The sequence below is a fragment of the Rhipicephalus microplus genome, chromosome 7 (assembly GCF_043290135.1).
Source record: "Rhipicephalus microplus isolate Deutch F79 chromosome 7, USDA_Rmic, whole genome shotgun sequence".
In the NCBI taxonomy this organism is placed as follows: Eukaryota; Metazoa; Arthropoda; class Arachnida; order Ixodida; family Ixodidae; genus Rhipicephalus; species Rhipicephalus microplus.
In genome coordinates this window covers 101,481,838-101,508,091 of record NC_134706.1, presented here as the reverse complement: position 1 = coordinate 101,508,091, position 26,254 = coordinate 101,481,838, and the positions used below count along the sequence as shown (strand labels likewise).

The 26,254-nt window shown below is 44.6% G+C and overlaps 1 protein-coding gene across 1 annotated transcript in view; it reads right to left on the bottom strand.

Annotated features, from left to right (window-relative positions):
* Nucleotides 1-26,254, bottom strand: part of LOC142767580 (uncharacterized) — a 49,795-nt gene that overhangs the window by 2,227 nt on the left and 21,314 nt on the right. Inside the window, exons 4-7 of the mRNA XM_075869542.1 lie at nt 13,692-13,835; nt 10,782-10,807; nt 9,586-9,647; nt 5,994-6,074 (exon numbers count right to left, since the gene is read on the bottom strand). Of these exons, the coding sequence (XP_075725657.1) occupies nt 5,994-6,074; nt 9,586-9,647; nt 10,782-10,807; nt 13,692-13,835 (313 nt within the window). The remainder of the gene's footprint in view (nt 1-5,993; nt 6,075-9,585; nt 9,648-10,781; nt 10,808-13,691; nt 13,836-26,254) is intronic.

The following is a 26,254-nucleotide window of genomic DNA, read 5'->3' as shown; positions in this document are numbered from 1 at the left end:
GCATCTAACTGCCATCAGTTTATAGTTCTTTTTGAGTAGTGCTCGCTGCATAAGGAGTTTAAGGCACTCTAAGATGACGTGTTTGAGTGTTTCACAGGAGCCACACGACGAAGATGTCGGACTGTCAGCAGGTCTTTGACTGTATATTCTTTCGCGTACTGACACATAACCGACTCTTATCTAGTATAACAAGGGCAGTTGCAATGTGACTCAATCCTCGACTATGAATGTGAGGTTTAAACAATCCGCTTGTCCCACGCTGATCAGGATGCTGTATTAGATAGTGACGGTGAATCAGTAGACGAACAATGTCAAACAACCATGAAATGTTTGGTAGTCACGCTCGTTGCGGGCACAAATTGAAGCGAGGCGATCGGCCTCTTCATTGCTAGGAATACCAACATGCAGAGGTATTCACTGGAAATTCAGTAACACCCCATGGATAATGCGCTTTGTTGCAGATTTAACAATGCCGAATAATTGGGCCAATGGAGAAGTACTTTGGCTAGATCTTAGAACAGACGTAAAGAAATTTGCTTATAAAAGTGTAAAAATTGTGCGCACAAAATTTACACATACAAGAGCACAAACACATTGACTGTGGTAGAGTTTTCACTAGCTGCCATGTTTAGGTGACTATTAAGTAGCTGTTTTAATGCAAAAGTGTAAAAATTGTGCGCACAAAATTTACACATACAACAGCACAAACACATTGACTGTGGTAGAGTTTTCACTAGCTGCCCTGTTTAGGTGACTATTAAGTAGCTGTTTTAATGCGCACAAGTGACTCTCGGAGACGTTGACTCCCGGTAAGTTATTTCATTCTTTCCTGGCGACAGGAACAAATGAACAGTTGAATGCAACGGTCCTACTGAAAATACGTTGTTGGTGGCTTCAGGGAATAAATAGCCGCCGAGATTATAGCGGGCGGGAGATTGTGGGAGCCACGCAATTGAGGAAAAAGAGTTTTATAACATGCGAAATAAAGAAAGTCGACAAAACTTACGCTGGTCAGCCAGATTCTACAATTCTAAAGAATCACTCATAAAAGGTATGCTTCTTTTGTGGTTGTAATTGGAGGTGATAAACCGGAAAATCTTATTCTGAGCGGATTTCAATGCTTTATTCAGATAGGTTCAGTGAGGGCTTCAAATAAAAGATGCGTATTCGAGCTTCGTGCGAACGAAGGTTAAGTACGCAATTTTATAGATGTAACCAAGTTTTTTGTTCATCAACGACCAAGTGTGTAATGTTAACCGGCCATATGAGTGAGTTAGAAATAAGCACGCCAAGGTATCTGTAATTGTGGAACCATGCCATGTTCATTCAGTTTAAATTGTAGACGTATTAAGTGTTCGACTGTTTCCAAGATACGCGAATGATTTTGCATTTGAAAACTTTGGTCTGCATCAACCGCACTGCACAATAATAATTGTCAATTAGAAATAGATCATTTTGTGAAATTTTGTGATCATTAGTTGTAATTATGCAGTAATAAAGAGAGGCAGTAAACATCAAATAGATGAACGGATGGTGACATTCTCCACGGTGGATTGTTAACATATGTAAGGAAGAGTAAGGGCCCGAGAATTGAGCCCTGAGGGTCACCAATTATGACCAGAGCCGCAGTAGAGTGAAGGCATGATCACACTGTATTTCGAGCGTATATTCATAATATCACTTTGTATGGCAGTGGTATTCATGTCATCAAGTTGAACGGTCACAACAAGTGTAAACGCTATCGGTCTTGGTTGTTTGTTAAAAAGTTGAGCAATACAACCGGTGGTTCATTAACTAGCTTCATATTATGCTTACCATGTATCTCACTTCTAAATTCTATGCTAAACTTGAACTGCATTGCTCTGTTTAGCTCTCAAGGCAAAAGTTCATGCTATTGTTGGGAGGCAGCGTCGGGACTCAGGTGCCAGGCGTGCGGTGGCAAGGCACCACAACTGGTAGCTATATGACCACCATGTACTACAGTTGGCTTGTGCAGTGGTCCGAAGAGACGTGATTCAAAGCTCTATCTGACATATCTACGACAAATAGTACAAATACCTGTACATATGAACGAGTAGGGCAACGACATCTTTCATGTTTATCCCAATAGGCCGATTCTGTTTTTGCTGCATTGAAGTTCTAGCCTGTGTTTAAAAGGTCTGCCATTTACACGCGCGCGCCTCTTTATCGAAGGAAGGGCGCAGAGAAATGCCTGTCAACAGACTCTACCGAAACAGCGCCACTATGTCTTTCCTGCATGTGCAGCTAAACAGCCCATCACTGCAAGTGCAGGGTGTGATGACTTCCCAGCGGACGCATGTGGCTCGAAGGAATTCCGCTGCTTCATCACTTGATGCTAGACCAGTGAAGAACATGGTCATTGGTGTCGTGAGTTTCGCGTAGGCAGCGAGCACTGAGTGCCCGCACAGTGAACTGAGTAAGCTGCAACACCGTGCGCCCTCGTCGTCTACGCAAGCTGGCGTGACAATCAGTGACACCCCATGATCATTTGACTGCATGCCAAACTAAAACTCCTTTCTTTTTCATTTTGAAACATCATTCTCAAGCGCTTGCTTCTATCTAAGACGTCTTGGCTCGCTTCTCGAGTTTTTACCATAAATTAAACTCTAGAGATCAATAGGGCTCAGGACCGCACCTCTCGAATTCTGAACAACGGTTAAAGGGTCCGCGCGAGGGCGCTAAGGTTTAACCTTACCTGACTTCATTTTTAACCTGACCAAATACGTAAGAGTAGCGATGGTACGCAGGGCGTGTGGAAAGGAGGAGGAAATTGCCGAACACTTCATATTGTTTGGTAAATGGCTTCACTCTACAGGTAGGGATGATGGAGCAGAGTTTATCAAAATTCTGGGGTTTGGGGACAGCGAGGACACAATAGACTTTAAGCGGGTAGAATCACCTAAAAGGAGGTTATCTGATTGGTGGCTAAAGTCAATGCACGAGTGAAAATTAAACCCTTCACTGCAAAGTACCAGTCCTCACCCTCACTATTCAAAGTAAAAAAGAGGTAAATCTAGTTTTTGGTTCACTAAGGATTACGGCTTGGTGCTCTTAGCCACCACCCGAACTAAAGGGTACTATATCAATCCATCTAGCCATATCAATCCATCTATCCATCCAACCATGTCCAAATGGGCCTCGCCAGGTGACGCCTAATAACCTCGCTGTAATGGGCAAAATTTAGAGAGACAGTGTATAGTCGAAGCAGCCAGAAGACGACTATGACGAAGAGCCGAGTCCATGACACAAGCTGCGAGCGGAAACCGAGCAACGTGCGGCTTTGAGTTTGCGTGCGAAGCACGGCAGTGAACAAAGGTTCCTCGGCGATTTCTCACGGCGTACCAGAACACTCTTCACCTTTCTTTTCAGGGTTCATTTTATGCCGACATGTTTATACGGTATTTGAATGGCGTAAGCTTCCCTTCACAGGCACCTAACTTCTGAAGAAAGACGTGAGTCAGACCGGAGGACGCGTGTGCCCGTTTTGTCTAATCAGCGGGTATCTGGTGTGCAGGTGGGTTCAAACCCACAATTTCTTGCCGCTGAAGTGGACCCTCTAACACAAAATCACGGCTGTGGTACAGTACAGGGCTGCGTGGAATGTACTCGTACGTTCGCAAGTGCATCAGTTCCTGCACTGCGTGTCAGCGATTGAATAATTCTTTTTGTGCCTCTGGCGAATTACAACCATTGCCATGTCCATCTCGCCCATTTTATAGAATTGGCATAGGCCTCTACGGCCCACTACCTTGCATTCCTGCTGGAAATCGCTGGATTCTCTTGCCCGTTGACCATCTCACCCGTTACTCTGAAATTGCTGCTTTGCCAGCCGCTGCTGCTCATGGTCTCACCTTCTTCATCTTGCATAGCTTTATTCTTCGCCATGGCGTGCCACGTGAGATGCTTAGTGACCATGGGCTTTCGTTTCCATCGCAAGTTGTCTAGGAGCTTCTCAGTGAGTGCAATATTATTCATCGCACCACTACGAGCCATCAGCTGCAGACAAACAATTTTATGGAGCGCTTTTACTACATGTTCAGTGATATGCTTTCTATGTAAATATCCTCCGACCATTATAATTGGAACTCGGTGATCCCTTTCGTGACAAATGCGTGTAATGCCGCCACGCAAACAACTACTGATTTTTCTCCTTTTTTTCTACTGTACAAATGGAGCGCTCTTCTACGCATGACACAATACTTGCTTACTGCCCAGCTGGTTTAGAATACCGCCCAGTCTCCGAACTTGCTCAGTGTACTGAATAGTTCCGCCAATTAGCACGTTCATTTACGTCTGTCGCACAATGTCTTCGAAAAAAAACGGCTTGGCCAAGACAAGCCTGCTCACAGCTTCCCTGCAGGCTAATTTGTATGGCTCTCAGTCCCATTTCAGTCCCCCGTCATCTCCCGAAAGTTTGCACGTAAGTACAATGTTCCCTACTGCATTGTTCAGTGCACATCATCGGTCAACTACGTCGACGGTCGAGTGACACCGGCCGATGACAGACGATGCCATGGTCATGATATAGTCCACATCAGCTGCTTCAGCTGATCCCCTTGTGCTTGCTGCGCCATGAGGCGCCAGGATAACTTCTTTTCACCACCGGGACAAGTGTAGTGAGGAAAAAATAGAGGGAGACAGTATCTAGTCGGAGAAGCTAGAAAACGACGTTGGCGAAGAGCTGAGCCCGTGACAGTGACTGATGCCCATGAAACCTGGCAGTTGGGTTTGGTCAATAAACCCCCTTATATCGCTTTCTAATGTGGGCCTAATAATGTTCTTTCCCTCACCCACTGACCACATTTTTCCCCTCTCATCATCCAGTTAAAGTCATACTTCATGGAGGGCCTTGAGGCTTTTGACAATGGAGCAACTTAAGCTGGTTGTTAGTCCTTAGTGAGTGAACAGTACACTGTCATTGGCATAAACCGACACTTGCTTTCTCTGCCCTCTTCTTCGTCTGCAACTTCGCTCCCAGAAAACGTGTGCCCACTTGTCTCTAGTAGCTTGCAACAGCCCTAGCGGGAACGCGTACAGAAAGAAATGTAGCAAGAAAAAGAAACAGATCGATAGTAAGAGACAATTACAGACAATAAACGAGAAGAAATGATGGAGTGACTCAAGAAAGAACTTGCGGAACGCTTGAGTTTCTCCTTCCAGAGTTGGGGGCGATACCGCATTCGGGAACTGTGCGCATTGACTTCTTAACTGATAGCTTTGCTGTTATTCTCGACAGATGTGTCCACCGTGCATGTCGTAAAAAAATATTTGACTGTATGCGTCGAAATGGCTGAGGAAAGCTATCATAGATTGTATTTCTTTAGGTAGAGCCATTATATGCCAGCTACGCCGCGGATGTTTCTTTTGCGGTTCAGAAGAGAACAAAATACGCTTGCGTATGGCAACACGTGAACCCGTGCAGTTATATGTGTGAGCACTTGTTAATGGATGGGCCTTCAACACACTCACCCCATGCGATGTTCACATGCTTTGGCACTTGGGGCGAATCTACGCTTCTACCATCTAAAGCATATGTTAAGGAGACTTCTTATACTACATATTTAAGCTAGTGAAAATGACACAGCATTCTGCACACACTTTGTCTCTCCCCAGTATTCCGCCAGTCTGGCTTGAGAAGGAACGGATTAGCATCATTACACCTATTAATTTAGCATACGCAGAGACTTCAGTGTTTGTGGCACCCTCATTTTACAACGTATCAGCCAGATAGAATAAGAGAAGATTGTTTGAAAAGCGCTAGATTGTCTACTGCGAGAAGCAGAAACTTGACCTGACTGCTGACAGAAAAGCATAGCTTAAAGAAAAAACACTTAGCAAGAGTTAAGATGCGTCTATCCTTTACACTCATGCGGAAACTTTATGAGTACACATGAAAATATGTGAAAATTGATGAAACACATACACATAATAGTTACAATATTGATATTATGCATGCAAAAATGTATACGCACCGCCTGTTGGAGGCAAGCTTGTTCCCATAATAAGGCATTTATTTTTCGCGTAAAAAAACTCAAATGTGAGGCGTGGTGAACCTGCATAAATACACACAAATGGAGCACAAGTTTTGTTGACGCTAGGTTTTTTTTAACTACAACTATACAGTCATCCATATTGTATTGTTTATGTCCAGGTTGCAGATCAGTAGACTAAAAGTTGATTGTTAAAACAGCTAAAAATAACCACGAATACGATGCTGCCTTAGACATTCAATCATTACACAAAGAAATATAGTTTCGCTGACACCATAATCTCTCGCGTTATTCAGCGTGTTTGAACGAAATCCCTGACTGATTTGCATCTCATCACTTCATTATTGTAGTGCCTTGAAAGCGCTCCAGTTTGCTATGCCACGACTCGGACACAAGCAGCTGTATGTCTCCAGTTCAAGGGCTCAAGAAATACGGTTACCGAGAAAAATACTGCCTTTTTTGACGAGAACTCCTTTGTTGCGGTTGCGGTCTGCGAGATAACACATCCGTCCAAGCCCTCAAGACACTACACCGAGTATTTCTGCACGTGCATAGTGTCTTCCACTGCATCAAGAAGGCTGCTGCATGGTTCGGGGTGATATGTTTTTGGCTCCAACAATTTAAACAGCATTTGTGAGAAGAATGATAAAAAAGCCTGGAATATTTGTGGAAAGAGCACTCAACGAACTATGCTACAAGCTATTGCGAAGGGATGTCTCACGTGTGAGATTTTGACATCGTGTGGAAGCTTTTACATCAGGCAGATAGGTCATGGTCCGAAAGAGCCTCAGTGCAAGCATGACAACATCCTGAAGCCAAGAAGTGACAGTGATTAGCTGAACATGTTTGGCTATTATTTAAAATTTAAAGATCCCAGAGACGGGCGCATATATAAATATCGGACTACAGGCAACTTGTTTGAAGCTTTTGTGATGCGTCATGTGTTATTGTACTATCAATACGGTTACGGCCGATGTGTTCACATTTTCTCGCCCTAAGCGGTAAACATCCAGGTACCTGCATGCAACACACGGCACCCCGGCAAAGACACAGTGACAAAGGGGCGGGCGTACTGACCAACCCCTGCTAGCGCGTGGCTCATACTGCCCGCTATCTATTCTGACATCAGTTACTTACGCTTAATGTACAGAATGTTTTCTTAGGCTAACATCACAGTATAATCAGCAACAAAATTAAGTAATTTGTTATTGTAGTAAATCTGCGCGTATATTTCAGTGTGTGGCTTCAAGGAATAACTGTTTCAGTGTTTGGTGCCTCTCAGTAAGTTGTTCGCTATATTGTCTAAAAGAAATATCTGTGAAAATATTTACTCTCCGTGGATATAGACAGGCGCTCTGAACATATATTAACAGATTCAATACACTTGCTGGGAGGGTACAAAATAACTAAATATTCAACAAATAATAAATCCAAAAAATAATAAACAAAGAAACGCATAAATCAACCTTCTTCTCTGTGGCTTGGAGAAAGAGTGAGTGGGTAAGAATTTTTGTCTGATTCCCAGGCTTTTGCATAATGCCCTTATATGCCCAGTTTTCTCATATAGGTCGCTTTTTGGATACACTGTAACATCGCTATACCTTTAGTTGATGACTAGCGCCACTGACAGGACATTGAGCAGGTGTTATTCTCAACGTGAACAAGCCTAAACATTGCTAACTTTTCATGAAGCCTACGCGCAGAAACGGATAACGAAGTAATAGTACGCCACTGGATAAATAACGTTATTGTTACTTTAGTCTCCAATGTCGTGATGTTCTGCCAACGCAGCAGGTGAAGCAATATTCAGGAGAAACTGAAGCTTAGAGTCACGTATAATAAACCATTACTGGTAGCTAAGCAAAATTCCTATATGAAAGGTGAAAACAGGGCAGACAAGTGTAGCGCTTGGCCATGGGTAGAGAACGTGCTACTCTTCCTTGTTTAGCTACCTTCTCAACACATCGGTGAACAATGCTCAGCACTTGCATAAACATTGATCACCATCCCTTTGAGAGGCCCATTGCAGTGGCCTCCTTCAAGAAGTAGGGTCGAAGCCCTCAACCGGCAAGTCAACATGATAATTGCTTTGAACACACCGACTACATTGTCCTCTATTAGAATAAAGTGACAGTGTGAGCTCGTAGGAAAACATATCAAGTGCTGTGAGAAGAGCAATGTTTGAGTGCACACGAAATGCTTCAGAGCTTTCTGTTGAGGATAGAAATGCACTTTTTTGGCAATAACATTTATGTGAACACTGTCAGCTGAATTTCGCCACTGGCGTTGCCATGAATCACCGAATATATATACCTATTTATATATAGTAAAACCCAAGAAAGACCAATAGCTCAGGAAAGACTCCGGCGTGCAGAATTGAACGTGGAATCTCTGAATGGTGAGCGCGTGGCGTTAGCCACTGAACTACTCAAAAATACCTCCTTCTAAGTTCAAACAAAGAGCTATATATATCTACCATTATTACTTGTGATGGGCATCTCGGGAGAAACTGTCGTGTTTTCAGTATGGCCAGCAAGATGGCGCAAAGAGCGCGCATCGCCACATCGTCCTGACGCGGCGGCGCACGCTCTTATCTCGCACGAGTACTTTGCCCGTGAAAAGGGGGCAGGATTGATGCTCACCCGTGCGCTTGCCTATCTCACGTTGGGGACAATTGTACGCCTTGGCTGGCACTGGGCTTTCACTTGCACTATACTGTTGTGGTTACCGGGTGCAGAAAGGTCACTGAAATTTTTGCACAGTCTCCAATAGCGCAACTGGTGCGCTTCTCAGACACACCGAAGTAACAACTTAGACATCAATTCACGTTCATCTGTACTTGTGAGTACGTTTTGTGCGTCATTTGTGCGTAAAAAGTGTGAGGTACCTTTTTATCTACTCGTCATTGTATGCATTACCTTCCACTTTGTTGCTGTTGCGTTTATTTATACGCATTTGCAGCAAAGCTTTCACTTTTTAAATATTTGTTTTGTCATTTTTTCTGAGTTTGGGCATGTGGGTTAAACGCCAGTTTTTTATATAAAAATAAAGATAAATCATTATACTGCTATTGTTTGATCGACTACTCATTTGACGATAATGCTAAATGACGTGGTTATTTTGGGTACTTATACTGAGAATTTTCGATCATTTTCGAATTTACCCACTGGGAACCCCGTCCACATTGCTCAGAAATTATTTCGCATCTCTCAATTATCGTATGAACATGAGCTTGCAGTCTCAAGTGCTTGCCTTTTCCCAGAGCCACCACGAAGACGACACAAAGATGGTCGACGTTATTGTTCCTAGTGAATATTCGGTTATGGTGATGAAGCCAGCATGCAAGGATCACTAAACGCGTCATAGTACTCTCGATGTCTCTAGGTAATGTACGTGCTGATGAGACCCCGCATGCTGTTCACCATCGAATTAAAATAGCACCGCAACTGACGCTATTCAAACTTTGTGTGAAAAACGTAAATGTATACTAAGGCGCCGAGTAAATAAAGGCTGCCTTTCGAACGCGAAATTTCATCAGTACTACATTATTTATTTTGTGTGCCACGTGCCTTACCTTTCACTATAATGTCCACGTGTTGCCCATTGAGCTCCTTCGTCAATTTAAGCGTCGCTGTCCTGCAAGTTTCACAGTCGGTCAGATTTAGGGCATATTTCATGAAACACTATCATAGTGCAAACTTGGGTCTCGTATCAATAATGGTGCGTTACATGTTGCTAGGTCTACCAGTTTTGCAATGATACCCACTTGCAAGATAAAATGATGGCGTCCACAACAAACATGAATGCGGAAAAGTGCAATAGTTCGTCCATTCTGCAAACCTGTGTAGTGCACATGCAGCCCTTTCCTCTGCCAAGTAGGAACTGGCTCGCCGAGCAGAGCCATTTAATGTCTCCTGATTCCCTGCTCGTGTAGTTCTCTGCTTCAAGTACGCTTTAATTGAAGGAGTAGCAATAATTGCTCGCAAATGAGAACTGACGCAGTCGTAAGAAATAATGGAAACGCTTATTAATGGACGCAAATCTCATGTCCACCTTGTGAACTGTTTACTTCAGCCCGCAGTAATTGGCTGGAGTAAAATTTGTTGGGCTAGCCGAGGCATTGTACAAGAACATTTGACGACGCGAACCACTACCAAATTGTAGGCGGAAGGTTCTCGACTAATTTTTCCTGGTGGTTCGAGTCGTCTAATGATCTTGTAAATTGCTACAGCTCGGTTGCCTACCTGACGTACACGTAAGGGGGATGCATGATCCTTGCTTCGATCGAAAACTCTTGAACTCGTTCATACACATGTTCGGAATGGAAGCTTTGTACAAATACCCTGTCATGTGCTTCTATTCTACTTTGTAGCTTTACACAGGAAATGTGCCGCTGGGTGTGGTGCGTCAACGTGGTCAAGAGCGCCATGAGGTCATGGCTCGCTGCACTTTTGATCACCTGAAGAAGCTTTGTCAAAAAGAACAAGTCCACGAGGTGGAAACCTCGAGAAAAGCTGCATGCTTGATCACAATTTCGCTTACAAACACTCTCTCCAGGCACTTCAGCTTTGAATCCTGAATTTTACAATTTTCACCTTACCTATTTTTTTCTCTTAGGGAACCTAGTTGAGGGTAATTCACCTAAATTTCTACTATACAGGCTTTTTATGGTTGTACCGTTACAACTCAATTGCGCATATTATTACGACTTACACTAATTCTAATTAAGTGAGCGCAGCGCAATTTGTTTCAGTGCAAGACAATACTTACTTGCTGGTCCAGCTACCACCATTAGTCTGAAAAATGTAAAGAAAAGAAAACAATTCAGCACTGTTAATTGTTCAAACATCTTTCAGAGGTCAGCTACCGGATACTTCGTAAAAAATTGTTGTTCAGGCGTTGTGTATTGTAAACATTACAGAATGGGTATTGGTAAAAGCACAATACGCGTGCGAGATGTGCTCATATGCTGTGCGATGTCCGTGCATAACAACAAAACACCAAACAGTAGATATTTCCGGAGCCACTGCTTATGACAATCTCGAAATTAAATTATTACTACGACTACTGACCTATCGTATAGTTTTATAGCAGTTGTATAGCCTAAGACGCAGCGTTCTATGACATATGCAATAATATTAGTAGTAATAATTTGGTCATGCCGTCACAAAACCACTATATGCTTATGAGAGATTCCGTAATTGAGTGTTCCGGAAATTTCGACCAGCTGGAAATCTTTAGCGTGCACCAAAATATAAACAGACGCGCCTCGAGCATTTCTGCCTCCATGCTCCGCCGCGGTGGTCTATGGTTAGTAAGGTACTCGGCTGCTGACCCGCAGGTCGTGGGATCGAATCCCGGCTGCAGCGGCTTAATTTCCAATGGAGGCTGAAATGTTGTAGGCCCATGTGCATAAATTTGGGTGCACGTTAAAGAAGCCCATGTAGTTAAAATTTCCGGAGCCCTCCACCACGGCGTTCCTCAAATTCGTATGGTGGCTTTGGGACGTTAAACCCCACATATCAATCAATGAATCAATTTTCATCGAAAATGCGACCGCCGCAGCTGGGATTTGATCCCCCGAACTGCGGGTGAGCAGCCAAGTGCCTTAGTCACTAGACCACAGTGGCGGGTTCATAACACACATGCACAAATTCTCCTTTAACACATATATACATTTTCTTTTAACCTCCGGTGCCCCACCGCGTTTGTATAGCGGCTAAATTACTCGGCTGCTGAACCGCAGGTCGCAGGATTGAATCCCGTCTACGGCGGCCGCTCTAACAACGGAGCTTGAAATGCAGTCGCCACAGCCAGCAACGTCACAATCAATTGCTGCCTCAATTGGGTTGTCTGTGATTTGTTCTTTGTGCTGTAGCATAGCGTCGAAAGTCTAGAGTGTTGGTCGAAAACCTATCATGTTGTCTGTACACAGACAAGTTTTTTTCATGTGAATGTTGAACAGCGTCGGAACGACGAGCTTTTAAACTTACCCAAACAAAACATTAGTGATATTGTTCTGAACTCCTCAAAACTGTGTTTTTACCAGGCGTGGAATCAACGTCACGTTTGGAAGTTTCCACTCTTGTGACGTTGTCCACTTTCCCAACTCTTAAGCAAGCACGTTGTGAGGTTATCAATATACATATCGACAAATTTAACGAGTATTTTGTTCGTCACTCTATTTGGCCCTGCCCCGACTTTAGTCCTTAGCCGATTAATCTCCGCTGTCACCTCTGCAAGAGAGAAAGGCGTAACTGAAGACGACTTTTTTACCTTTACATAACTGTGAACGGTTTTGAATGCGGCGGGATCAATGTATTTGTTCCGAGCTTTCATGCTCTTATGCTCTTCTACGCTCGGCTTAGAGACCTCTATGCTCCTTTTATTATGCTCATTCATGGGGCCGCCTCGTTGAGGCGCCATGTTTTTACCTGCTGTTTAAACACTGCCTCTGTGCTATCGGGATATATGCGGTAATGAAGAAGTCGCCACACCCCAACTGTTATATTTCACCCCTGACAGACATTTCCCCAGTTTGTTTTCGTGAGCGAGATGATGTGCTAGTCAATTTGCTTTTGTAGAGCCGCAATTTGTTTTATTATTTTCTCACCATAAATCTACTCTGCTCAAGTTGGTTCTCTAACGCTTTTCTCCTAAGATTTAGGAAGCGCCTGTCTACCACTTCGTCGTGTTCGTCGGTTTTCAAAACCTTCAGGTGGCTTCTTTAAACGAACTCTAACGAGTAAAACAATTTTCCGTTTATTAGAAAAGTACCATTTCACAATCCCGAAAATACTGCTTTTATCCCAACAAGACATTTGAAAGCGAGAAACGAGCGTAAATATAATGCGAGTGGTGACGCTAACTTGAGATTCCAGTGCAAAAACCGTGACGTAAGAAATTCTAAAGGAGTCTGCTGGGGCCCACGTAGATTTCAATCGAGTAACATAAACTACTATGTAATTTTTAGTTTTATAGACTAAACGAACAGAGTTATCAAAAACTGCTACCTTGATAGCGTCCGCTAATAATAAACCAATGACAACGAAACATATCACATTTGAGTTTTTAAAGTGCAGTTTGTTAATCTTAACGAAGTGATTGTTCTTCAGTGTTTTTTACCAGTACGTCATGTGAATATTCGTGCACTTTTGCAGTTCTGCGGCGAGCGCTGCAGACATGCGCATTTTCTTGCCCTTACTTTCTCCACCGCAGTTATATCTTCTGTTTGCCTTCTTTAGTTTGTAACTTCTTCGACTCATCTACGGCAGACAATAACTATATTACGCCGAGGTGGCCTGAGCAACGTTATTCGTTTTTCTTGAAACAGTTATGTTCTAGTGAGAACCAGCAGGAGAGTGCCTCGAACCCAACTCCTAGGAGGCTATTCTTGCGTGTGCCAAACGCTAGCTGCAAATAACCTCTCTGCCTTTTTCTTTTTTACCTCTCTCTTTCATTATATGTTTCAAGGCCCCACTATAATTAGGCACAGTTGAGTTGAATTATTTCAATGAACAATGAAAAACGGTGTAGTATTCTGAAGGCATGAAGCTCCTCCTATGTGAGGTCATGGAGACATCCACTTTGATAGCTCAATTAGCGTAAGCAGACTACTATTTTATTTTAAAATAAGTATATACTTAAAGTGAATAACTGACTATAGGGTTTAGTACTTACTTGATCCGCTTCTTCATAAAACAAATCAGCCTCAGCAACGTCAGTGCTACCCAACTTGAACTCAGCATGCATACATCGAGCAGGGCTTCCTAAATCAACATCTGACATGCCGACGAGACGGAGACGTTGATTTTTGCGAAGGAACTGTGTAGAGGAAAATTACCGGAGCTAGTAAAGCATTTGCACATACAATATAAAACTAAGGAAAAGCACAGTACTTGTACGTGTCAAGTGAACAACATTTACGTCAATATGGCAGAATCAGCGTCATCTCTAATCAACCGATCAACTTTAAATGTCCTTAGACCATAAATGCATTGACTGTAAATGGCCGCCTCAATGAAATTCCCTGCATTACTTTCGCTTCATTCACAGTGCTCGATTGTCATTTTTGCAGTGTCATGTGATGACTGCGAGATGTGAGAATCGTCGCATCTCGCAGTCCGCATCCACCATTTTGGTGTAATATGGCGGTGAAAATGGTGGCACATGGTGTATGGTGGCGGATGGCACGCTCCAGCGGGCAATGCTGGAGCGCGAAGCAGCGTCAGAACCACCGTGATGAGCTGTTGCTAAAGAAATGAAAATAACTGTATAAAAAAGACTGTATCAAGCACCCGTAAAAAAAGGTGCGCCAGCGGAGAATAGAACCTAGAATCTTGAATTGAGTACACTAACCACTGCGCCACGCAGAGAGATGGCAATAAGTGTGGTAAAAAAATAGTCAACTCAGAAAGTCACTGTTTAACTTCAGTTCTGTTTGTCGTTTACTTGGGAGGGACGGGATCAGCACCTGCTACTAAAATTTGCCCATTTGCACAACCACGAAAAACTGCTGCCTATAATGATTACCACTGCGATAATGGCAACAGCGCTATGTTTTTGTTACAATTTACAACCGCAAGAAAAAAACAACTGAGTAAAATGAGTAGCAGGTAGATTTTATCGGCGGTTACTGCCAAGTTTATTATCTGTTTCTCGCTCCTTCCAAAAGGAGATATCAGTTCAGGCTTTATGACGGTTCTATGCTCATTCGATTGATACGCCCACACAATTGATTTTTAAATTTTTCGCGCAACGCACACCGCAGTCATTCCAGCGCACCGCTGTTGCTCTGTCACTAGGAACAGTTCCATAACGGCTTTTCAAAAACAAATGCAGTGTGCCACAAACATCATTCTATCATATTGGTTCAGTAAGCATACGAATTGACATGTCCATGTTCTCGCATAAGAGCCAGCGATGTGCCGGCGAGTGTGACCGGCGGCTGTCGGTGAGGCGAGGCGTACGTTTGGTGGAAGTGCTGCGAGCGCGTCGCATCGATGTTCGTCGCTTCTTTAGCGAACACCGTACACAATAAAAAAAAAGGATTTACTTAAGGTAAACGATGCCGCAGTGGTGCTGTATTGTCATTTTTACTCGTCAAAATTGTGTATTCTGAAAGCCACAAGCGCCGATAACACTTGTACGGGCTCAGTCGGTATGAGTAACCTTTGGTGGAAATCGCGCCGGTAGAACAGAAGGGTGAAAGTCAAGTTCGCTGGGGCTCACCTTGAGCCACGTCGAAAGTGAAAAATTATGCATATTCGCACGCACTTTGTTTACCTAAAGGTTCGGCTCAAACAATACAGCGTGCAAGAATTGCCTGAGTTGCGTTTCAAGCGTGGCGAATCAAGTGACCGCAGTGTTCTGCTCTAACATTGAAAGGGGCAGTTGCAAAGTGGAGCCCATTTATTTGTCGGCAACTGCTCGCCGATGTGAAACATTTGTTGTCATGTTCACGGTGAAATTTCTAGTCTTCTAAACATCAGAACAAAAAAAACACACATCGCGGATGTCAAACCGATGTAAGTACGTGCACGAAATGTAAACATATTCCCGGCCGCATATTGTATGCTCCACGAAGATTAAAGCGTTGTTGACACCACAGGAATAAAAAAACATACTAGAAAGATAATGAGCAGTGTTGGTTTTTTACTGTGAACACGTATCTCTGCGCATTCAAGAATGAAACACTAAAAATAGGTGATTTGACATACTGTCATGTGCTTTTCATCATGCCACCGTCATTTACCAAGCTTCCATCATGCCACCGTCATCCACCTTACTAACCAAGCCTTCAACACACACGTTTTGCCTCGCCACCATGAGCCGGCATTTTTCACCGTCACCACCATTGGCTCGTCACCATCACCACCAACTGCCACCATGTTTTCCACTCTAACTGTCATCAGTCGGCATTTTCCACCATCACCACCATTGGCTCGCCATCACCACCACCATCTGCCACAATTTTTTCGACTCTCGCCGCCATCAGCCATTATGCCCACTACAGTTTCCACCATATACACTAATATTTCCACCATATCCACCAACAATTCCAGCATCCACCAACCCAGGATTTTCAATAAAATATCTGAGGCTAACGCCAATACATAGGTGTTAGGCAGTGTGTTTTTTTCAAGAAGAGACTTAGGTAGGCAATTATAAACACCGAAGTGCTTACTACGCTGCGTGGACAATGGAACGCTATGAACGGAAAAGCTGGTCTTTCGTACAATTTGAATAAAATTCAAGGGCTTTCGCAAAAAACGACTTGGTGCTGCCACATACCACTGGCTCTGCATTATAAAAAACTTGACTGATCTCTTATACAGAAATCGGTATAAGTGAAAGTGAGCGCATTCGCTTGCATCTGGCAGGACATTATAAATGTTATTCCATCTATGCATCCAATACGCTGATTGGAGCCATATACGAAAGCTTCATGGCACAAGCCACTTTTAACTGTATCGATTATATTTAAGTGATTCACAAGGTAAACTTCTCTAATAACATACAATAAAATGTGTGCACTGAATGTTTCACGTAAGCACTAGGGACCAGATATCGCTTTCGCGTTCAACTCCGAACGATGCAGCTGAAATGTTCCCCAAGTTTCGTTTCTAACAAACAATTGAAGATTTAAATTTAGACATCTTTTGCGCATTCGTGGAAAATTAACTGCAGGTATCGACTCAGAAATGCTGTTGCACTTCCTCCGGCTACAGTACCTTTCGCGTGAAAACACATTTTCATAAAATACCATATTAATGAGTCTGAGACGTGCACGCTGACATGTGCATGCTGCATAACACTCTATTTTTGATTCCCGCGTTATAATAAGCAAAGACGACAGCTTTTACGAGACTCAGTGACGCTGGATGGTAGGCCCAAAGAAGAAAAAAGCTCTCACCTATTGCAGAGACACTGTCTTAAAATATCGCAATATTCACAATTAGCAAGCTCTACAAAGCAAGTGGTTGCGAACTATTTGCTTACTATGTATAGCATATGCTTTCTTAGTGCGACTCTACTTCATGTGATGACTTCGGGCGGTGGTCTAGTGACTTAAGAACTCGGGTGCCACCCCGCGGGCTGTGGGATTGAGTCCCGGCTGTGGCAGCTGCAGCGCTTTTGATGGAGGTGAAAGTGCTGTAGGCACGAGTGCTCAGATTTTGGTGCATGTTAAAGGACTGCGGGTGGTCGGAATTTCCAGAGCCCTCCATATTGGCATCTCTCATATTATTATGGTGGTTTTGGGACGTTAAAACCTACATTATTCTATTTTACGTGATGTACAGTGTTTCACCAACGCAGTGTATTTTGTCTTATTTTTGGCGTCACTGCGTGAGTGACCTTGTGTAAGGCCTAAGACTCTCCAGAAGCTCCTCTCTTCGCAACTTTTACATTTCAACATGAGCAGCCAGGGCTATATAAACGCATAAATTATGTTATTGGGGGAAATTGAGAACGAAAGGTCACTGAAGGGCAGATTATGGGAGGGCGAGAGGTTATTTGCATACACTAACGAACGCTCGCCATGTGGCTACAAATTCAGATGAGGGATAATGGGAAATGCTTATGAGTATTCACGAGTACAGGCGGAGGCACGAGGATCGCGGTAGGAGGAAGGCCTCATAAAAATGGGGCGCAAATTCAGCCCTGCGCATTGTGTTACGAGGGCGGGCACGAACTCGCCTCATACATCGGCGTATTGGGGATGGCGGAGTAGGGGGGGGGGGGCACAGCGTTGAATCTTTGCCCTTTTCCCTAAAGCGGATTCTTTCGCACGCCTATGTCATCGAGTATGTAGTTTTGCATCGCTTCCAAATTGCGATGTGAAAAGTTGTCTGCTCTTGATAATGACGCAGGGCAGGACTTTAGAGAATGACGTGGTCCATGGGGGCTATGCATGAAGTGTTGCAAAATGTAATTCTGTGGCGGTAGACGTGACAGTAACCCTCTCTAAGTCAGCAAGAGCCTGCCATTTACAAAATACATCAAGAGCCGTGGCTTGTTTTGGAAGTACTATAACAATACATTTTTTAGGCATCAGCTGAGGCCGAGCCTCTGGAATAGGTTAGAAGTGTCATATCTTTAAGTTTCTTTTAGTTTATATTGTTAGCAAAAGGATGCCGACTTTTAAGAGTAGACGCAGATGTGTTTCCAGCTGGTTGAGAGAGCAGCGCCAGCAATAATGATTCCCTCGCGCCAGTCTCTCATCTATCTCATTACTCTTTTTGCACTCTTCGTCTCCATGCTACTAGTACGGAGTATGACCACCGGAGGTGGACGTGCCATCTTTAAGACTTATAGGTAATTTTCAGGTGTGGTCTTGTACGGCTTGAGCCGAGAGACCTGAACATCACTGGGCGGTAGAGCATATGATAAAGGAAAGATGGGTTTGACCTGATAAGTGACAGGTACTTGAGGCAATACCGAGACAAAATTTTTTCTTATAGGCCCACCGAACAATCAGGTGACCGGAGTAGCAGAAGAGTACCAAGAGTGAAAAAACGTCTGTATTTGATGCACCGTACTGACGTCAATAATTGCTCTGCGACACTCTTATTGGAGCGCGGGCGATCTGACGAGCATTATCTGCTCACGCGATAGTCACGGACATATTCTCTGTCGCTGGTGGACGGGGCAGTGGCCTAAATGATAGTGTCCAGCAGCAAGCTCGACTCTCCCTTGGAACAGGAAAGGTAAAAAGCTTCCATTGTTTTGTCACAATCAATTGTACGTGAAACTTGCCTACGATAAGGCCAGATTGCAGTCTTGGTGGTTTGGCGACACATACATAGGAAGCATCTCCGTAAGAGTTGAAATAAAGCGTTCCGTGAAGTGGTTGGTTTGGGAGTGCTAAGCAATAGTTAGTTTGTGCCAACATTACTAGAGTAGAATAGAGTCTAGTAACGATGGTTCGTGCCGCGTGGAGCAGGAACGCAGGATGTCGGTGATGACTATAGATATAAATATACGGCAATGGCCTGCGAGCAGCTGTCTCGGGGCTTCGTGAACCAATATAACATCACGCAACAGGAAGTCAGCCAGCATCGTCACGGTGGTCTAGTGGCAACGGTACTCGGCTGGTGTCCCGCAGGTCGCGGGATTCAATCGCGGCTGTGGCGGCTGCATTTTAGGTACAGACGAAGGTGGTGTTTGCCCGTCAGCTCATATTTGGGTGCACGTTGAAGATTCCCAAGTGGTCGAAATTACCGGAGTCCTCCAATACAGAGTCTCTCAAAATTATATGGTGGTTTTGGGTTGTTAAACGCCTCAAATATATGAGGTCAGCCTCGTCGTTTGCACAATTGTCAGTGAAGCTCGCGTGATAGCATAGCGTATATCGCATTTGGTATCAACTGCTACACAGTTGTATCTCAACAATTTAGCGGAGAAAGACAAAGCAGGCTTAACCGAACGCATTGAAATGGTTCCAAAGGTATTTCAAATGGCTGAAGATGGCCCGAGGGTAGCACCTGTGGTGTTTTGCGACGTCGGCATAAGCCACATATGGCACCGTATGCGCTCGTACGTGCGAGACATGCCAAGGTGTCTGGCTTTGGGTGCGTCCTCTAGTTCAGTGAGGACACAGCGCCGAAGATTCTCAGGCATTACAATACGAATGTCAGAGTGGTCAAGCCGGAAATTGTCACAATATAAGACAGCCTTTTCAAACACGAGATACGGACGCAGGCGTCATTTGAAAAAGATTTCATACGGTTTATGATGTCAAACAATAGTAGATACCGCTTCTTATTTTCCCCATTGTGATGGAAGTAAGACAATGATAAGATGGCGTGCTTCGCGGGAGCGTCGGTGCCATCAGATTGGCGACAGGGTACTGGCAAAGGCGATCGAAATTACGGTGCAGGTGGCCAGATTTGTAGACAACCGCAAACTATTGCAGGCGCGAAGCCCAGCGACACAGACACCCGAATAGATCTGCCAGAAAGTTCAGGCACCAGAGCGTGTGGTGGTCGGTAAAAAGCGAAAATGGCCCTCCGTATAGCTAAGCCCGAAATTTCCCCGCCACCCAAACGAGAGCCAATAACTTGTCCTCAGTACTTGAATAATTACATGTAGGTGCCAATAAAAGGTTCCTGGCGCGTGCAATCACCCAGTCCTGGCGACGTTGCTGTTGAGATAGCACTCGAACAATTCATGTGCACTTGTATCTCTACGAATTTTCGTAGCAGCAGCAAGGCTGAAGCTTGCCAGAATCGGAGGAGTTTTGAAAAGTGCGATTAGAGTCTACAACGCGAAAGCTTCTTGCTTGAGAAACGTCACGCTTGAGGAGCTGCGCAAGAGGGCTTGTGAAAAGTGCGAAGTTTGTCACGAAGCGTCATAAAAATGAAAACGAACCAATAAAGCTGCGTATATCTGTCGCAGAACAGTGAACAGGAAAGTTCTTGTCTGAGCTGATTTTTACCGGGTCTGGTTGTACACTGTTTGCGTCTTCTTAAAGGTGAATTACTGTGCTTTGGTCGCACCCAAAGTAACATTTGGACGAGTTGAGCCTGTAGCGCAACTGAAAATGCTTAACACGTCTGAGAGGCACTCTATATGAGTTTCAAATGTCGGCAAAAACAATCACCGCCTTATCTTAATGATGTGAATGACGTTGCATAGTGAATGATGTTGCAGAAGATTGCTCGCATATGATCGGGTAACCAGCGAATCTTTCCTACACAGTTTCTATTATCGCATAAAGCCAGACATTTTGTTATATGTACATTACATATGCAATGTTTATTATTCACAACTGGATGCATTATATTCGATTTGATTAGCTACATATAATTTATATAAACACCCCGCTTATACGGTTTTCCTTGCGAGAGAGCACTGCTTGCTTCGGCCTTTCGGGCTGTCCCCTCAAGATCTTGCAGCGACCGAGCTCTAGCTGCGTTGCGAGCCCAATGCGCTTCTTATTTGGCTTAAAGGTTGTACATGTGACCAAGTGTTGGATACGTAGGCTCACTGCGTGAGCTCTAAGCGAAGACAAATGAAGTGGAAATGCCGAGATGGTTGGCGCCACCATGAGTGATAGCAGATCATTTAGTGAGAATTTTTATATTCACCGATGGCGGCGCGGTCAGACCACATGACACTCACACCCTCTTTTTGTATCTCTTACACACTTATTTCTCTTCCCCAGTATCCATCCCCAGTGTAGAGTTGTTGAGATGACCTCCGCACAGAGAAGCAATTACCGCCACAAGCTTTTTTCTTTAAATCTATTTTTTCGAATCTACTTCGAGGAGGCGAGCGCGCCGGCTATCGCATACGGACATTTTGATGGTGGCTCGCAATCAGTGAGCATTGTTGTACACACCGGATATGGGCCTTGAGCGACGAAAAACTCTACAGGCAACACTGCTGCATACGCCGCCGACACAGGACAACCCACGAGCAGAAGAAGCAAGCTCTTAAAAACAAGAACGTCGTCAAATTGGCACAAATAGATTGACCATCAAAGCCTCTGAGCAGGGACTTCATCATTCGTTCAAAGGTGCCTCGAGCGTAACAAAAGGTAAAGGGCAAGACGTTCCACTGACTTAGGTTGTCAAGGGTGATAGATGCCGTCTCGTCACAGTTCATCTAATCTACCTTAATCGGCGAGTACCCGGAACGAAGCTCTATAGAAGAAAATTAGCGGGACCCATAGAAGAAATCTAGGGCATTGTCTACTCGTGGCAGACGATAAACGTCTTTTTATTGCAATAGAAATTATGTGGACAGTATCGACTGGTTTTTTGCTATCGCCGCCATCGTAATTCCAGTATATAAGTTTGTATATATATACAGGAAAGGATGCCCTATCCTCTTCTTTCCGCATAATGAATATCGCCTTTCCGGCCGGGGTGGTCTGCGCACGTGTTGATCTCGTGAGGGAAGAGGGGTAGGACGCTGATCGTTGCAGCACTATCGCGGCACTGATAATCATGTGCCTTGTGCCCCCGCAACAGGAGGGAGCTTCTACAGGCTCCACTCTCAACACGAAGAATCGTGCCAAAAGTGTACCTCAAATGGTCGTATTCTCTTACACCAGCGTTTAGTAGAGATATATGAGGTTAAAATATCAATGAGTTACTGCCAGCCTCACTTCGTATATCAACGCCGTATCTACGCATGAGCCTTGATGTGGTCATCTGACTGCGCCGCAGGAAACTTGGTTACTTAGAAAGCTCATGCTTACTACAATTGTTATTGCTTCTAAAATGTTGGCCTTGCTTCGTAAAACATTCGAATATGCTGCTATCGCATTCATCGCTTCATCCTTTAAGGCAAATTTCCACTTTTTATTATCGTTAGGTGTCTATAACCGACACAGACACGTCAAGCGCCATCTTTCTCGTGAACTATCAGAACAGGCGATGCCCAAGAACTGCAGCATTGCTCAATATTATGCTCGGCTATCAGTTCGTCGATTTTACTTTGAATAATGGAACGCTCTGCCGCCGACAACAGATAAGCACGCCTTTGAATAGGAGGCCTATTAGCAATGCTTATGCGGTGGGTCACAGCTACAGTTTTCCCCTATGGCTGGCCGCTTAGGTCGAAAACATCTATGTAGGACAGCAGAAGCTAGTGGAGCTCGTCAGTCTGCTGTGGCGTTAAGCCGGAAGCAATCATTCACTGACAGCACTGTCGGAGGAAGTGTGGAATCGCTTTTGAGCATCGTGGTCGGAAGGAGCGGCCATCGTGAAAACATACACCGAGTTCTCTTTTAAAGTGCAAATGAACACCGAGGAGATTCCTTGCGGCAGAGTTTGAGGTGTTACACTATGCTGACAACTGAAAGGCACGTGGAGTTCTCTGCGAGGCACTGAACAGTGTGTGGTAAAGTAATGCTGCTGGTTATGAGGGCATCGGTGATAGGTATCAGAACGTAGTCGCCACAGAGAACTAATGGTATGGAGCTAAGCTGGGTACAGGTTAGTGTTGGGGAGAATTGCGTAAGTAACTCATTGCTCAGAGGAGACTGAACGGTTTTGCTAGAGGTTCATTTGCGGGCAAGTGGAGACAGAGAATGCTGGTCGAACAGTCAATGAAGAGTAAATGAGTGGACAAGAAGCCGCGGACTAAGATCACTTATCGCGGGCATTTTATCAAGGGCGGTAAAATGAAGAACTGTGTGGCAACCTGCGATGCTTTCAAAAGCAGAAGACAATCCAACGATAGAGGTTGTTCCTCCATCGGCTACATGGGTGAACTGAGTGTTCGCAGCTGTGAGAAGTTTCTTTAGCTTTCAGCGTAAATGACTCATCATAACGAAAAACGGCGCTCCAGGATCGAAGAGAAGCCACATGCACACCATCTACTTGAACATCGATAAAGTTCCATTTTGTCTGTAGGTTCAAAGAGGATTCTTGGCCAATCCGAGTGATGTAGTGCCACTTATTGCCACGGCAACCCTCAGTTTTCTGTCAGGGAACGTCGCGGAAAGGCGAGAGGCGATATCGGTGGGGCTGTCGAGAACGAGACTGGTGACGTCGGGTTGATGAAGAGCGGTAGGAACTTTGTTCAGTAGCAGGATCTGGGGCAAGAGGTTCCATGCTGGTCTCATGACTACAAGTGGGACGCGCATTGAAGGTACGAGTAGAAGCTTGTGCAGGACCCCAGCGACTTCTGCAATGACGAGAAATGTCCCCTTTACGGTAACACAAGAAGCAGATGGGCTTATTCATCGTGCGTTTGCATGAGGACGAATTGCGGAACAATGGTGGATAGTCAAACACGAAAGAACAAGCTGGGATGAACTGTGGCTGAAAGGTAGTATGAGGAGGTGGTTAAATAGGGCAAATTCTCAAACTCGCCATTTCCTGCTGTTCAACTAGTTTAATTACGAGCAAGGTGATTCAATGAACGGGGTCAGGGAACTTTCGTCAAGCTATAGTTGGATCGGCCGCTTCAAGTTCACGCCTACTGAATCACGTTAAGTGGTCGCAGGCGTCTGGTTGACCATATGGGCCGAGGCAGGAGGACGTCGCGCGGGTCCTTGGAAAGTGCTTGACCTCATGATAAGCGCTTAAAATTAGCCTGCTCGAGCTGGAGGCATTCTTGCATTAAAGCATCGGCAAATGACACGTTATCCCAGCTTCAAAGTCAGCTTCAATGTTCGCTCTTCTTAGCCCATATGAACTGACAGTGTTTACACTAAGACATATTCAAATTCGGAATATTCAGCGGCAACGCTTGTGAGAGCTGTCAGTTTTATAAGACAAGCAATTGCTGACTTCGGTATCTCTTCTATATAAATTTTATAAAATGGCTTGACGAGCCCCAATTGTGAGGCAAACTCACCCGCTGCGACCACAGTTTGCTCTTCAGTCTTCGCGTCGTGTCTGCGGTAGTTGACCATGTCTCACTACGATAGATAGCCGTTCTCGCCCTATTGCAAAAACCTGTGCCACTGGGTACCAGCGTCCAGCTCCATGCCTTATTATGGACCCAGAATGGCGCTGGCACCAGCGCGTCTCAGCACAGGTACACGGACGCTGGAGTGGCAGCGTCCCAGTACTCTGCGCAAAATGGCTTCACAGGTTTAAAACAGGGGTGCCCATTCTCCATAAATCATTAAATATATAAGCAAGTAGCACGCATTCACATTATAAAATAAAAAATGAGAAAAAACCACCTCCTGGTTACCAATTGAGTACATTACCCACTACGCCACGCCACAACGTACATGCGGGGGGGGGGGGGGGGGGGGGGCTTGTAAATGACTATTCGACTCCATGTTTACAAGTCCCACAGTCAAGTTTGACGCAATATCCCTTTCCCAATAACAATTGCATCTTGATTCGACGGCGATTAACGGCGTCCGTGAACCGAATGACGTGCGGGTATTAGCAATAGAGCAAAGGTTTTTTAAGCATTCACATCTTAACTTTGAAAAATCTCAAATTGACTGAAGAAGCAGCCACAGATTGTCGGCTGTTGCTGCCGCTAGTTTTTTTTCTTCAATAGTCGGTTCTCGCACTTGCCACTGGTCAACATGTACAGATGATTTAAAATGTCTTGTTCGGTAGATATTCACGCACACGAGTGAATATTGAGTACTTTTTTTGCGCAAGTTCCGATGTAGCAGTGCAACATACGGAGTGCCAGCATACACATTCGCAGTTATATCGATATCTGCAACTAAGAAACCACTGAAGAAATTACTAATGCAATCCACTGAAAAAGTATGCCAGTGTGCTAGTTCACTAAGGCGTACCTAAATACCAACCTAAAATTTCGTGTTCTTACATACAAGTCAGAAAGTACCAGCTCTTGCGCTCAGACTGACGCTATCGGTGACAGCCTGCGTTGCTGTAAGCACGATCCATCGATCATCGCCGCTCCTTGTGTGGCCACCGCGCACGCAGTGAAATGGTTGATTTTAGACTAACATATGTCTAAACAATACTTCACAGTCACTCTTATTCTTTATAATTGTGCCCACTTTAAGTAAAAAGCGCCGGCAGCATGTACACCAACATAGCCGGCACGATAGGCCTTGCTGGGATGGGGCACTGAATAAGGCCACTTTCAAAGCAGCAGAGTTGCGATGCTTGAAATTTCTGCATTCCAGCTTTGCAATATTTCTAACTGTTACCTAAACTGTACCTGAAGTAAGTAGGAGGTAAAGCATTGCCAGAAATGCACTTTTGGAGTGGCGAAACCGAGCGACAGCCGTTTTTCTGGCTTCCTCTGGCAGTATACAGCGGGTGCGCCAGTGTAGAGATATATTCAGTTATATCAATACCAACAATAAAAAAATACCCATAGAAATACTGATGCAATCCGCTGATAACGTACGCCAGGTAGTCAGTTCACGAAGGCGTACCAAATTACCAACTGGAAATTGCGTGTTCTTACATATCAGTCGGAGAAGGACCGGCTAAGTGCGGCTGACAGCTTTCGGTGACAGCCTGCGTAGCTGAAAGCGCGACGCATCGATTATAAGCGCTTCTTGTGCAAACAACGACACAAGGCAAAATAGTGGATTTAGGTTCATGGACGCCTAAACTATCATCATCATCATCATCGTCATCATCAACCTGACCTCGTCCACTGCCGGACAAAGGCCTCTCCCATCTACCACCAGGTAGCCCGGTCCTGTGCTTGCTGCTGCCAATTTATACCCGCAAACTTCTTATTCTCATCTGCCCACCTAACCTTCTGTCTCCCCCTTACCCGCTTGCCTTCTCTGGGAATCCAGTTAATCACCCTTAACGACCAGC